The 16,727-nt window shown below is 35.0% G+C and overlaps 1 protein-coding gene across 2 annotated transcripts in view; it reads right to left on the reverse strand.

The window, feature by feature from the left end:
* SGCZ (sarcoglycan zeta) overlaps positions 1-16,727 on the reverse strand; it is a 222,859-nt gene that overhangs the window by 72,898 nt on the left and 133,234 nt on the right. For both annotated transcript variants that reach the window (XM_027797355.2, XM_005433614.3), the window contains exon 3: positions 4,681-4,768. In XM_027797355.2, the coding sequence (XP_027653156.1) occupies positions 4,681-4,768 (88 nt within the window). The remainder of the gene's footprint in view (positions 1-4,680; positions 4,769-16,727) is intronic.

Genomic DNA, 16,727 nt, shown 5'->3' on the forward strand with positions numbered 1-16,727 from the left:
AGCCCTTTTATTCCCTTTCCCTATGGTGAGGAAAGGGTATATGTGTACAACTGCTCTGAAACTACCCTCTTCCTGCAACACCCAGGAGAAAAGACCTTAGATTTGAGGCTACTATATATGTAAACAAGATTAAAAAATATGGAACCACTTCTCATGCATTGTTACTTAAGCATGTTATTACTTCCATTGCCTTAATGGATACTTAGTTCAAGTTCATAATAATCTTGAATAAGTAAATATCTGCCAATAGAGATCAAAGATTTAGAGTAACATTTGCATACATTATTACAAGTACTACCACATGTAATTCTAAAAGCAAGAATGCTTCCAACGTTATCTCTTGCTTCAGATCTCCTTTGATGTCTAGATGTTGCAAAGTGAACATCACAGGCAACATTTAGGTAACTAATCACTTTGATCACCTCTGAAGTGGAAGGGTAACAGGATTATTACCTGGTAAGGTATTGGTAGATATAGCACAGACAATGGGCATATGTGGTATAGGAATAACGAAAGGCAATATTTCCACTCCCACAAGGTTACATACCCATAGTATCTATATGTCCAATAGTTTCTGCACAGTATCTCATGTACTTTTGTGGAACATACCAAGCAAGCAAACACATTTTAAAGAAAAATAATCTCAAACACATAACACATGTGGTAAATGGACGGAAAGTGTCAAGTTTGACAAGTTATTTGAATAGCTACATCTTTTAGTACTGATATCAGTCTCTACCAGAGCTGTAATTGAAAATTATATATCTGCCTGATATTTTCAAAAAGTAATTGCAGAAATATAACTTTCAATGGTATTCACTTAATTGTCTTTAATTTGCATGGGTCTGGAGATCTCTGAAGCTGTGACTTGTACAGCTCTGGACCTCTATGAAAGATGATTCTGTCTTAAAGGGCCCAAAGCTTAGCAAAAATCAAGTGCACATTTTTACACTTTTTATACATCTCCAGGGATCTTTATGAATGGAAAAGGGTGAAGCAATAGCAGAAATACCTGTTAGAAACAATTATTTCAGCAAGAGGGGAAAAATCACTACCAAACAACAACAACAAAACCCCACACAACCCACACGAAAAAATGAGAAAGTTGCTAATAATCTAATCTGAAGATGAAATTAGGGTAAGTAGACATGTGGGCTTCAGATGTCTCTTTTCAGCCATATTTAATTTTGATCCCTTTAGCACTTGTTAGCCTAATGTCCTCCACTCAAAACCAGAGAGAGGTATATATGATCTGTGCAGACAGCAAGAAGACAACAGACTTCTGGCTTGAGGTGATCAGCTATTGTGCATTTCTAAGACTGGCACAAAAAACTGTAGATTTTTTTCTATACAGCTTTAAGCTATGCAAACATTGACTAAACAGAGAGAAAAGTTTGTGTCAGGGTAATTCAGTAGAATGCATAATGCAAAGGGTGTTGCTAAGTAAGGGTTGGAAGGTGAGAGACACTATTACTTTTCCTTGTCCAGCTTAGATACAAAAAACAATGGATGTTCATCTTTACATCTTTATTCTGTAGATATACTTCATGTCTGTCCAAAACCTGAAGACTGTGGAGTCCTTTTGGAGATCCATACACAAACCTGGCAGTTTCCTGGCCACATGTCATGAATAGACTACAGCAAAAATGAACATTTTCTAGCTCAGTTGGTATAGGTTCCGACAGAAAACATTGCTACACCTGTGACTTTCTCTCCATACAGTTTTCAGTGTCAGTATAAATACATTGTACTGTAAAAATGGATGCACCCTTGGCATTGTAAGACCTGGCGTCATGACTTGACTTTATACCATTTAAACAAGTAACTAGTGAATCATCCAGTACTTTTAAGTATCTTTATTTTATTTTAACATCCCTTTTCTTCACTCCTCCTAGATTAGGATGTGTTCCAAGATGTCTTAATGCACTTTACAGAAATATTTTGTATTCCATAGTGTACTCACAGAATTCTTGTTATGAAGAGTTTCACTGGAGATTTTCCATCTGCCTGGGTGATGATATAAGCTTCTTCCTCCCAGCCCCACTGCCACTTCTTTACATTAATTTATCTTCCAGTTACAGTCACAACTAGATGCTCTTAAGGTTGTTTTATTCTTGTATATCACAATTCCAAATACCACAGGAAGAATTTTTAGTTGTCCTAAAATTTGACATGACCAGCACTTTGAACATCAAAGATGAGGGACCAGCCTATTTATTGCCTTGTAACATCACTTATGCCCTCTGAAATACAGATAAAGTGTCAATGATATCATGTGTATAGAAAGTGCATTATCATCCACCTGAATGCACGGGCACCCTTCCTTCTTTTCAGAAAGCTTCTGCCATGCATATACAATTGTACTATTTTTTTTGTAATTATGATTATTCAACTTTTTAAAGAAGCTAACAGAGAAGAATATTTCAAAGTTGTTAACTAGATATTTTTTTCCCCAAGGCATACTAATTGACTTTTTTGTAGTTTAGAATTATTTATCCTCACTGCTCAGTCCACTGTTTATTTTCATCCCTTGGACTGAGTAACCACACAAAGAGCTGCTTCAGCATGCAACATTGTGAAAGGACAAAAAGCATTTCTGAAGGAGGCAGGGACTTTCCAGAGCATATTTACAGCTAATAAGAAATAATATTTTCTGACATGGACAAACTGGTACAGGAAATTCCCCTCCCTTTCTCTCAGCAGGTGTTTCCATGCTATTACTTAAGCCAAAAAAAAAATATAAAAAATCTCTGTACTCTCCCTTACACAGCAAACATTTTGAGAAGGGAAGGGAATTACATATTTTAAATTTTAGGTGCCTGTTAATTACTTTGATTTCCAATAGTAGAATATCCCACCTTTTACTGATTGTACTGATAGTTATAAGTGCCTGTACTAAGAAATATTAAATAATAAATAAGAAAATAATGAATATTTTAAAATGCATTCAATACTGTATGAGGCATTTATAAAAAATAAAGCAGATTTTTATATTAATATAAGAGAGATTAAAGGTCATATAGCCATTATGAAAAAGAACAGAAAGATAAAGAATAAGAAATAATGTAAATACAACATTGTAGTTAGCAAACTTCCACTCTCCAGACACCCTGCAGCAGCTGCACAGGAAGAAGCTTACAGGTGTTCGCTGTAATGATGGTAACATAAAAACACATGTTTTCTTCAGGCCTTTATGTTTTTAGAATATTAACCTATATCATAATGCCTTTAAGTAGGTTACTCTCAATATAGTCACATGCATTTTCAGGGCCTGATTCACTTAGCAGGAATGATGTCAGCAATCAAAATATCATATCTGTTTCAGCCAATGTAAATGTTTGCCACGGACAGCTCACGTTTCAGCTATTACCATATGAAGTGGAAGGTTTTAATAATACAGCTACTAGATGAAACAGAACTGCGTTCCACAAATGCACTGGGCAAGTACAATAAGGCTAGAACAGGTGTTAGCTTAATTTTCCTCATCTGTATCTACAAGCAAGCCTGGTTACCTTTGCACACTCATTTGATGTGGTCATTCAGGGAAATCAGTGCAGATGGCGTGTCACTCTATATGCACTTGCCAAATATTTTTTGCAACTTGAAGCTACTGTCTCTAGCCAATATGAAAGCTCAGTGCAAATTACTAGTGAGGTTTAATTTAAAACTCTTTGTGAGCACAACCTCGGCACATGAGGAAAAAGAGTATATAAAACACAGCTTAATCCAGAAGTGAAAAAAAATGAAACACTGTGGAGTCTAAGGCATGTCTTCTCAAATTTATATACTCATTAGTATCTTACACATATATGTTTGCATATTTTCATCCCATTCCCAGTCAATATATATTGTTTTCTAACAGATCTAGAACATTATTTTGTACTGATTTGTTTGCCAACATTCTTAAAAAGCAATTAATATATTCAGTACTATTCTAATACTGAAAATATTAAAAATATTACTTCATATTTACTAACACAGTAAGTATGATTTGCACCAGGAGTGCAGTATAGCATGGTAAACTTAATATAAGCACGGAAAAATAGATGAAAAGTAGAACAGATAAGTAGAGGATTTTTTTATTCCTATTTCATTTAGAACTTTTATCTGCTATATTTTATACTTTGCAAAACATCAGAAAATTTTAATGAATGACTGGCAGTATGATCATTTTCCATTATAATTTTGTAGTGACCAGGAAAGTATTTGGATTTTTGTTTTGTTCCGATTTTTTTTCACATTCTGTTATTCAAGTTGTTTTGAACGTATGCTGATACAAATACATCTCAAGAATAATGGGGACAAACCAATTTCTACTGAAGTAATGAAAGACTGACAGAACTTGCAAGAAAAAAAGAGTTATTTTCCCCACTGAAATTGTTGTTGAAAATTGTTTTGCTGAGGTTTGGTGTGGTTTTTTTTAAATTTATTACAGCTCTCTCAAAAATATTAATTTTTCATTAATCTGTTTTAACTATTCTGAGACATTTCTACTTTCTCTGCCTTCAGCTAATGCTGAATTATGTTCTTATCATCCATTGTATGCATTAGTTTTTGTTGGAGTATTGTGATGAGGTTTTTTTTCTGAACATTCAGCAATATTTTAATGTTTATGTTAAGTAATGAAACCTATTCATAAAGCTAAACTGATATACATAACAATCAATAAATAACACTTACCTACTGTCAGTTGTCCAGTTAACTGTCCCATGTGATTTCTTGCGTTCACTGTTACATTTCTGTCAGACTGTAAGACCAGTGGGCTATCCTGGGAAACGTGTAAAACAATAAATGAGAGAACAAAAAATTGAGGTAAAATTAAGTTAGAACTAAATATAACATGCATGCTGAAAGGGGAGTTGTATCTAATATAGCAGTTGTCTTAATAATTTCATAAATATATTTTACAAGTCAAGTTTTTGTATAAAAGAATAACAAGAATACTTACGATTAAAACCTTTGTGCTTAAAATCCCTGCTTTGGAAAACAGAGTTTAACTTCATTTATATAAACTGGGTTTTAGTTCCTGAGGACAGTACAAAATTACAAATTCAGAAAGCCTTAATGCAAACCTGTTTTATCAGCCTTTTTCCACATATTGCTAACATATACCTTCTTAACTACCTAACCAATGCTATACTACATTATTCTATTAATCTACAAAACCTGTAGTATTCTGATTGCATTTCCTAAAAAACCTTAGAAACAGAGGCATGCATACTTTTGAAGGTAAAAGTTATAATTATTCTCAGAAAGCAAAGAAAAAGAGTACTGGAAGGTGAGGTCATATAACAGACAACCCTGACCCACCACCAAGGACACCTGACACATACTTATTGGTGATCAAGCTCATTTAGCAAGACGACAAATACTGTGTGATGTTAATTATGCTCTTAAGATTTTCTGAGTCAGTTTGCAGCATGGCATTGCTCTCAGCATCCTGGTAAGTTAAGGCTTTTGAGGAATGTATACATACAGAATACCTCATGTCTGAAGCCAGCTTAAGGAACCTCACAAATGAAGACAGAATTGAACTTTGCTTCTTGAAGAATGAGGAGCCATATCCACTCCTCCAGGGGAAGGACAGATGTGTGAGAAAGGATTAAAGCTTCAGCAGAGAGCCATGAGAAACGCAGCCAAAAAAAAAAAATAAAAAAAATCTTACTGATCATGCTTTTATTGGGGTGGGGGGTAAGCGTGAGAGAGAAGGAAAAATTAGGATGCTGGCGGCTGCTGCAGAGAGGCACTTTCCTTCCTGGAATCACCTGATAGCATGCTGTTCTTCCCCTGAAGCTTGCAGTGAGACCATGGGTACATTAATGCTTCTGGCAGTTTGCTAGCCGGTATCTATGCTTAGATAAGTTTATCCAACACTGGTAAGACACCTCACAGAAACAGCTCGGGAAGCACCTTAGGTAGGAATAACTAAGGAAAGCTATTATTATTATATAATAATTTTATTCTTATATTCTTCCTTGGGCATTCATTATTGGTCGATCCTGAATTAAGCATATAGTTTAGATAGACTTTATTGTATGTGTATGTGTGTGTCAATATATTGGTTCTTCCTGTTCTTGAAACTGTTTTAAGAAGAGGAAGAAAGGAGTTAAGGAGCCATATATGAAAATTTATTTTTACCTGAATGAAGTGTTAAATTTGCACTATACCTTGCAATCTTTTCCTTTGAATCCAGGACTTTCCTCTGAAAAAAACCCCACTCTTCTCAGTTGTTTTTGCTGTGATTATTATCTGTAAATGATGCTCAGTTCCCTAGGAAGTCTGAAATTGTTCTAAACTAATTTCTAAGAGTTCAGGTGTGTTTCATCTCTCACTGGACCATGCAATGACCTCTCTAACATCATGCCAATTATCCCTGCATCATGGAATCCTGCAGATGAAAGTCACTATTTGGCTTGTCCATCAGCTTTCTAGATAAAAAGCTGTAATTATCAGTGAGACATTGTGTTCAATGTGACTGGTTTAAGTTAAACATGTGATGCAATCAAGGGAGCTTCTGGCAACAAAAGCAGCTGCTAAGGACCTTTTTCTCAACACTTGATTTGATTTCCACTTCCCTTATGGTCCTTTGAAGATCATTAGTCCAGGCAACTGCTGCTCTGGGAAAGGAGGTTGTCCTGATAGACAGCTGCATGGCCAAAGTGTGTATTTAAGGAGCTCTTTTCACTTTTGCTTAGACAATATTTGGAGAAAAGTCTTCTCAATAAGAATAAGCTCACTCTTAGCAAGGAAGGATACTGCCATACCTAATTTTTCCTGCATATCCAAGGGTTTGGTAAGTTATACTTCCTAACACTGTTCATAGCTTGACCTGAAATTTCTTTCCTTTCATCTTAGGAAAATATTTAATGAGATTCACAGGCTAACATCTGCCTCTCGGGTTTCTTGTGCTCAGGCTCTAATTGTGAATTAAGACCTTCAGTACCAAATTCTCAAGTAGAGGATAATGAAAGATTAGGTGAACCAAGACTTCTTTCTTCTCTCTTCCTTGTCTTATTCAAAAGAAGAATGAAGTTAAGAACTTAAATCTATATTCCTTACTTCCTGAATGTCAAATATAGAGCTGCAAGCTTAAATTCTGGACCAAAGAAAGGTCAGTGGCAAAACTCCGATCAAACTAAGCAGTCCAGCATTTTATCTACACTGTTTACCTGCACCTCTGTTGTCCACAGAAAGTGCCTAAAGACAGAGGTTCAAGGTACTGAAAGGTAGTCTACTCAGAGGAGCTAACAACTCTGAGAACACTGAAATCGGTGGAATTATAGATCTGTAAGATGAGTATCAAGTGAGATGAGTGTTAGTCATATGATTAACAAATCTATCTACATCATAAAAAGTTGGTAATTTTCTGTCTGGATCACCAGATCTACTTTTTTTGATGTGAAATTCAGCTTGCAATTTAATAAACTTGATACTTCTATCTCCCTTCTGACATCTGAATGTAAAATGTGTTGTGGATTATGTCATCTCACTGTTTTCCTGGAAATTGGAAATTAAAAGAAAAATCTTTTGATGAATCAAGGAGAAGGGGCCAGGGGGGAAAGGATGATTAAGCTCTCTGAATACCGTGGAAGTATTTGGAAGTATAAAAGATTTGTTCTGAAGTCAGGCAAGCAGAGGAACAGGCATAGTTACTATCTTGATATAATTTTCTAGGCTAATGTCACCTGACAGCTGATAAAATATAGAAAAAAGCAGACTGGTATATTAGTAAATAATTTTTGTATATTTACTTAATGAAAAAGGCTTTAAGTTATACCTGACAAAAGTCCACACATAACAAGGGGACAAAAATCTATTACTTTTGTTGCTGACATTATACAGCTGTATATCAGATTTTCCATTTAGAGGTGAAGACAAAGAACATTTTCCCTTAGCACTATTTTTCCCTTACACATAATAAAATAATGCAGTGCTATAAAATAAGTTCCATGTATTTCTGTGGCTCAATGTTATGAATACCAGGAACAGGTATGCTCCATATTTATTATATAATTACGTACAAGCAGTGTAAAAGTTATCATTAGCAACTCTAAGGAACATCCTTTAAGTTGTTCTTCATCACCTGATGTTATTTCTTGACACTGAGTTAATTTGAGTGCTTGAGAAAAAGAAATTAAAGGCAGATCTCTCTTGCTCATCCCAAACTTTCTACCCCTGGAAAAGGCCATGCCATACTTGCAGCCCCTGCTCCCTCAGTGCAGAAGCTGTTCTTGCCGCCTGAATTTGCAGTACTTGACAGTACTTGAACAGGGAGTTTCCTGAGATACAGGAAACTTGGACCACTTCTGGATTACCAGTATCATTTGGTCTTGGAGCAAAGTAGTGCCTAAAACCCAGTACTACAGTCTGAAATCTATATTGTGAAATATTCCTCCATAAAAAGCACATACAAAACAATTCTAAGTGGAGAGCTGACCTTTTTGCTCCACCTTTCTCTCGGGGAAATTCAGACCTCGCTCCCCTGTTCCTTGATTTTGCATAGAATATGTGCAATCATGGCTTCTTTCCCACTCCTTATAATTCTAACCTGAACTGCAAGAATGTGTGATGAATTAAGCACAGCAGTTAACGTGCTATATAAATTTGCTCTGAGATTACTTGTATTTGTTAAGTATCACAGGAATAGTTTCACATGTAATGCAAAGTCAGTGAAAAACCTTTAAGTGGAACAAGTCATACTGTTCATGTGATTATTTTGTAAGTATTTTTCATGCACACCAGTTTTTTCATGGGCAGCCAGTTCCTTAGTGGGAAGCTGCTTGCTTTCAGCTATACTGGTCCATTTAGAGGACAATGAAAAGCTTGCTTTGCAAATGCATTAAAAAAAAAAACAAAACAAAAAACCAAAAAAACACACACCCAAAAGAACAAAGAAGTTCAAATAGTGAGATTAAGTGTGATTCATTTTTTCTGGAAATGATTTCTGAACTCATCTTAATAGGGAACATTTTTCAGCTGTGAAAAATAAAATGCTGAATTTCATGTCTTGCAAAGGTCTTTTTTTTTAAGTTAAAACTTTTAAAAGAATACATCTGTGGCAAAAGATTTTATTTGGGGAACACAATTTTCTCTGGTTTTCCCCCATACTTAATGAATCACATGTATAAGAGTAAGAACTTTTCACTTCAAATATAATTTCTCCTGATTTAAATTCTGTACTGAAGTATAATTCTTTATATCAGATGCATGACACTGACATAGAAATCACTTTGATGTTACTAATTCATTAATAATTTCTTTAAAAAAACATATAATTGCTATGAATGATAGTAGGCTATACATATACCTTCTCATTCACAGAACACTTGAACTTTCTATTTCTGCATTGCCATGTAAATGTGGTCTTCAGAAATTATTTTTGATGCCAAATCAAAAACTATACTGTAGATAACGAAAAGCAACATAGTAAGAACATTCTTAAAGTTACACAGAGCTTCTAATAACAGCAATAAGCTAACAAGTAAAATATGGTACAGAATTCTCTCAGGGCCATGAGGGCACCACCAACCTTTGCCGGCCCTGACCAGCTTTCCCAGGGCCTTCCCCACCTCTGGGGTGGGGCCATTTCAGTCCAGCTCCATTTGAAACCCCCCTGGCAGGGTTGTCCTGCTTGGCTCCCCCCATCCCTTAGGAAGCAGTCAGCCCTCGCGGCTCCCTGACAGACATGAGGACCTTAAGAACTAGCTGAGGCTCATGATACTTACTGTATAAGATAACTCCTGTTATAAGTCCCAAGTCCCAAAATGTTACAACCTCAAGATTTCCATAGTGTATTAAAGGCAAACCAGATGAACATGATGTTACTATAGTCACTTCTTATTTGAAACAGGTTTGCAGCTGGGATTCATAAAGGGAAAAATAAACAAATAAATTTAGGAGATATTTTCAAAAAGCTTTCTTGAATCTGAATCCAGTTATAAATACAATGGAAATTTGGGGGGCAAAAAAAGTGTCTGTGGTTTGGGGGTTTTTGTTTTGTCTTGGGTTTGTTGTGTTCTTTGGGTTTTGGTTGTGTTTTTTTTTTAAAGTAAGGATCACAGTGCAGTGCTAATAAGTATTAACTTTTATTTTTAGAATTAGGTGAGCAAATTACTGTAAGTATATGAAAGACTGATAGATTGCGTTATAAAGTTATTTCGTTAAATATTCTGCATGAGCAATCATAGAAAAACTCTTATTTTTTACAGATGGTTCAATTATTTTTAACATATTTTGGACAAATTTAATGTTTTTGTACAACATTCAAACAGGCAATCCCAGCTAATTAGCTCAGTTTTGAAAATCATTTCCAAAATGCACTCTTTAAATTAGAAACAGTTAAAGTGGAGCAATTTAACTCCAGTTAGCTCAATACAACATTGGTTTAGATAAAATGGTAAACTGTATAATTTAATATAATCCCAGACTTATGCTCATAACACAGTTAATTATGATAACATTACCCACTTTGACACTTCTTAGTAATAATAGCAATATATATACCATATATATTATACCATACGTATAATATATATACTTAGCGTGCAAGTACTAGCTTTCTTATGATTTGATTCCTGTGCTCGGGCAAGCACACCACATCAGGTTTCTGGACCTCCACACAGTGTCATATAGACGCAAAAAGTAACGCAATAATTAGGCAGCATTCTAGATCTGCCAGCTCTTTCTGTTGAGAGTTTCTGAGAGGATGTAAGGTTATATACTACTGTATTATTCTAGCCTATCGCCAGCATGGGCAGCTAATATAGTTATGGCAGAACATTTCCTTACTGGGCTATTTTAACAAACCTACCTTCATGAACTAGTGACTTGGAATGACCATTTTATTTCTAAGGTACTTATGCATTAAAAAAAATACATAAAATAATTTTTAAAAATATCTGTATTTGACTTCAGTTTGCTGAGAAACTCATCATGGCATTCCTCATTTCCAACCACACAGTGGTTGTGCATTGCAAGGCTTTAAGAAAGGCAGGGAACATTTCCCCACTGCTGCATAGCACCACAGTTTACTGCTTTAGAGGCGCGTACCGTGAGTGACAATGAACAAGCTGATCAGCTGTGTCTGGTCAATGACCCAGACAGAAGCACCAACACTGCATGAGTTATTTGACCACACCATGATAGAGACAGAAAATATTCAGCCCTTTAGTTATTCCAGCAGCTCAAAGGAGTCAGAGCAACTGAGTAGTTTTGTACTAATACTACTACTACATGGACAACTGCAGCTCAGGCAAATGAGGGATAACAAGCATGAAGACTGCCTTGGAGGAATTAAGTGCAAAAAGTTTGGAAGGAAAATATGAAGGACACAGTGTCAGTCAAGATGCATACAAAGCAGAGCAAAGAAGCTGTAATGAGATGGAGAGAGCATTCCTTAGCTGTTAACCCATTGTTCAGAACCAGATCATCAGCATGTTTCTTAGCAACCTTCCTTGCAAATGGAGAGGTAATAATGGAGGTGGAAGAAAAAGCTCCAGGGACTAAAAAACCCACACACCCGTAAAGCTAGGAGTCTCTGACCCAAATTTCATATCTTTAACTTTATTATTAGCACTAAACAAACATGAAGAACTGGAATAAGGATAGATTTGGAAAAGAGCAAGCTACAAAATACCTGCAGTTGCTGAGCTCCTGAGTACTTAAAGAGATTGAAGTCTCTGTTAAAACTGTTGGAAGCTTCTAGGGGCTTGGGACTGTTAAAATACAATTTAATGAAATATTCTTCATCAGAATATTTCCAAGAATATTTTCAATATTCTTATTTGCCAATATTTACCAATATTCAGTATTTCCAAGAATATTCTCAAGAACATTCCCAAGAATCTTCTCAAGGTGTTAGGACAGTACAGTCCCCAAGATCAGGGTCCTTCAAATAGGGAGAAGTGAATAATTTATTGTCTAAATTATTCCTGGACAATTCCAAGATGTGAAGAGTTAATACAAGTATTGATCCAATTACATTAGATACTTCACTTATTTTCTATATTCCTGGATTCCAAAAATAAAATTTAACATTAGATTTCAGTGTTCTTTGTTCTGCCCAATTGTCCATTCTAACCTAAGAGTCACAATTTAATCCCTAATAATTACACTCAGAAACAGCAAACTGATTGGAAAATCACAATAAACATCTTTGGACTTTTGCTTTAAGAAAACATCCCAAATACCTTAAAAGTTTGACCAAAGGTTACTAAACATTTTTTTTTTTTTTTTCACACCAATTTTACACATTAGGGAGGTTTGGAAAAATATTCCATAAACTATCAGGTCAATGCATTTCATTCATCCATGGTAAGACTTGTTATCATCAAACTCAAGAGAAAAAAAAAGAATTAATCAATGTTTTTATATAACACACTGGTAAAATGAGTAGCAGATTTGACCTTATGTCAAAAAAGATTTAGTAAAAATGCCCCAAATATTGATGTAGACCACATTTGTGAGATACAAACTCTGTTCTTCCAAATCAAGGAGCAAATTGTAGCTCACTTAGTTGACTCACCAAAGAAATGAAAAACTGTGGAAGATCGGTAAGCAAAGCAGAAGTAAATAGCTTGGGGGAAAAAAATGGACCCTAGCTGATACTGAAAGAAATATCATACTTGAGGTATTGACAAGATTCCAGAAACACACTTTTAGACAATTCTTGATCATTAAAGGATGTTATCTCAGTCAGTTCCCAGCCTCTGCTCTGTTTCCATGTGAGCCGCTTTATATGCTAAAGGTAATCAGAGATATCATCCAGCTTCATACACAGCAAATCTGAACCCAAACATAGTCATACCTACCAGAGTAATATCAGTATAGCCAACGAGAACGATACACAGCACTCTGGAGAGCCACATGAACTGGTAAAGTTGCCCAGTGATCATGGCTATAACCTTCAGATAGAAACAACCTCTTTGTTTTGCTTCCTCATATAATGTGTCGTGACTTTTTTATTATGGCAGAATTTGGTTATGCATAGAAAAACTTAGTGATAAAACAGATATTTAAATAGCAGACAAAAGATGCTACCTTTGTGGAATTACTTTAAACAAACAAATTTTCAAATGGACTTTAGATATAAACATCACAACTAAAAGTAAAATAACACTACAAATGTGCTTGGTGGAAGCTTGTTAAATGCCTGAAATGCACCCCTTAGTCATTAAGCTTGTGACACATCAAGTAAAATTGTATATTACTGAGCTGCAAAGCCCCCAGAAAAATTTAATTAGGACAAATGTAGAAAACCAATGCAAGCCTTAAAATCTGAACCCAAAACATTAAGGGTAGAATCACTGTACTTCACTCCTTTCAAACCACCATTTTTTGCAGTGTGGGATTATCGGTTATTGAATGGATTTTTGCCATTACAGTCAAACTCAACAGTAATCTAGCAGACCATTATGCTATTTTAAATTTTGGAAAGCAGTCTTTCCGTTCCTGTTTGTGTGCAGTTGTCAACCGTGATATACCATTACAGTGAAACAAGGCTGTGTTTCTCATGCCTTTTTAACTTAAAGTGCTAAAACTTGAAATATAATAGCAATTAAGTTCAGGAAGTTGTTGAAAATGTTACAGGGTAAAGTTATACAAATCAAAGTATAGTCACACATTTTAAAATAATTTCCCACCACTACCTATTGAGGGACCACTTATCTACAGGCTTTGAATGACACTTATTTTGGACTCACTCTCTGACAGAAAAAAAAACCCAAAACAAAACAACATGCTATAGTTAGTGATCTGATAACCTGGATATATGTAAATCTCTTATAAGATTCCTAGTTCCTGAAATGTCTATGACAGAGAAAAGCATGTCAACCCCTGTTCACTTGATGCATCTCAAGAAATATGTATGTTTTACATATTGATAAATGAAGAAATGATAAAATGTAAAAATACCCAAAATAAAATTATTCTGTTGTCTTTACCTAATCTTATGGAAAATCTGACATAAAATTTCTGAAAAATGTGAACTCTCCAGTATATCAATAGGTTCTGGATTTCAATTTTATGGCACCTTGCAAGCATCCCACACAGAACTACATGGAAATAATATTTCCATTGCCATTTTTTATTTCACTATGATATCTAGGACAGATCTTTTCAAATTCTAAAGGTGAAGGATAAACAAGTTCTAAAGGAAGTTTAAGGTATAAAATAAATTTTCAGAAATACATAAATTGTAGCAGAAATCTGGAATAAATAGTATAGTTCAGACAAAACAGCCAAGAAAGACTTGCTATTAATAAAACTATCCAAAAGTATTCAGTGCATATTAAAGTGTTAAAGAAAAATACAAGACACAAAATTAAGGCAAGCAGAGTCATTAATTTTAAATATGTTTAGTTAGTTTATTTTAGGTGAGTATTAAACTTATTATTTAACAAGAAAGTTTAAGTGGTGGCAACTTATACGATTACATGATGCCACTGGTAGTATCAGCAACTTCAACAGCAAAAATCAGAAACTGTTATCTGTATTTTTTGTTCCTTCACGTAGCTATCTTAGTTTCTACAACACTCATATTTCCTGATAAGCCTTTCTTCAAGAAGAATTATTCACTGCTGGATACCAATTACCTTGGCAAAACTTTCTGCATTGCTAGTTCTTTCTACTGTTCCTGTATGAAATAACAGGAAGCACACCTATCTCAAATGAACTCTGAAATACTCTACAGAAAATAAATGGATATTATTATTGTTACTTTACTGAACCTTCCCCTTCATGTACACATTGCTTATTATATCAGTTGTTAGATGCTTTCAAGGTTCATTATTGTGCTTGCTTGATGCAAACACTATCAATTCCATGTATGTTTAGCATGAGGTACAATGAGGCTTTGATCAAGGCATCAAAAAGAATGAGAATAAGACTGGCAATTACAGGAATTACAGATAATCCAATTATCTTTAGTGATGCCTATAATGAAAAATATACTTTAAATTTTCAGAAAACACCCTGATCATGATAGCGCAGGGCTCAGGACTTCAACATTTATGGCAAAGGTCTCAGCATGTATTTTATCAGCTGCTAACCACAGGAATTCAGCCCAAAAATGTCTTTGCAGCATTTATTTCATGAAAGTAACATCTGTGATATTATTGAGAAAACTCATTTTTGGCTGTCTAGCTAGAAGAGTCAGCTAACTTTTTACATACTCTGGCCTTAAGATAGGAGAAGTTAATTTTTAACCCTTCTGTTTTAATTATAGATCCATGACGTATACCTTTCCATACCCCCCACAGTCAGTCCCTGTCTTTTTTTCAGTACCAACAGTACTCGGGTTCAAAAAGTATCCTATCTTCTCATAAGAAAGGATAAGTCTCATTATTACTTATCCTTTTCTCTTCTTGGTCATTAAGCTTCCCTTGCTGATACTGCACCTGTAAATCTCTTCTACTTCTTCCTTTCCCTACTAAACACCATTCCTGATTCTATGATTAGGGCTGCTCTGAATTTCCAAGGGGAAACAACATCTGCTGGCAACTTTTCTTCCCACCCAAAGCAGGAAAGTGTGGTTATCTTGTATTGACAGACAGCAATAAAATCCTCTATTAACAAACACCGTTCACATAAAAAGGAATTAAAACAGCTCATACCTACCCAGTCAGTACAGTCTCCTCAATTTTTGAATAGGTATGCAAACAACTAATAAGACAGAATAGTCTTTGCTTTCCAGGCAGAACCCTTCAAGAATTTAATGTGATTGTTTTTTTGTTGGTTTTTTTTTTTTTTAATGAAGTATGTATATTTTATCACTGTAAGTTACGAAGAATCAATAAAAAAATCATATTAACTTGAACACAAGTAGAAGAATATTTAAACATTAAAAAAACCCAAACATCACATACGAGGCATTCACCTTTAATTCTGACATGTTAACAGCCAGAAAGTGTCCTTGAAAAGATTTTGCTGCTGTGTACCTTTCTTTAACCTTGCAAAACCTTTAATTAGAAACTTCACCACTAGTATGACACAAACTTGGCCAATAGCTGAGCTCAGAATTTGTTTCCTGCCTCCTCTGCTCATGTTCCATCATCTCTGGAAAGGAGATATTCATCCCTGACTTTGTTGTAGGACATGACTTGGTAGGTCAATAAATTACCTTTCTGGTAGAAAATTTGGTTTGGGACTTGCCAATCACAGACTAAAACAAATGACCAGCCCTGTTTTGAAGGTCAAAATTGAAGAAATCAAATTCTGTAGAGAGGATTGTTGTTCAGGGAAAGAGACAGCACATGCCCCTTCAGGGAAGCATGTTATTTTCCAGTGGGAACAGCACTAGCATCAAATTAGCACTTGTAGATAATTGCCACCTTTTAATAACACAGATCTTTTCCAAAGGATACAATTAACGATTTTTTTTTCTTTTTTTCTACTCTCTAGATATTCAGAATTTATTTCTTTTTAGCTGGCTAATTTTTCCATACCAAACACTTTTCCACTGCAGATATTAAAATATTGAAGAAAACTTGCCTCCACTGACAGAGACTACAACAAATACAGTTCCGTGACTTTGCAGTTTTTCACAGATGACATTTAAATTAAAACAGCATGAGAAATGCCATGGACCTGGATCACTTGTGCAACCTGCAGAATTAATCAGCAAAGTTCTAAAGACTGAATTTCTTTTAAATTCAAGATCATAGAGCAATACGGGAAATTAAAAATGGTTATATTTCAGTAGCCACAGTGTTAAACCACCAAAAAGATCT

The sequence above is a fragment of the Falco cherrug genome, chromosome 1, assembly GCF_023634085.1.
Source record: "Falco cherrug isolate bFalChe1 chromosome 1, bFalChe1.pri, whole genome shotgun sequence".
NCBI classification, from domain to species: domain Eukaryota; kingdom Metazoa; phylum Chordata; class Aves; order Falconiformes; family Falconidae; genus Falco; species Falco cherrug.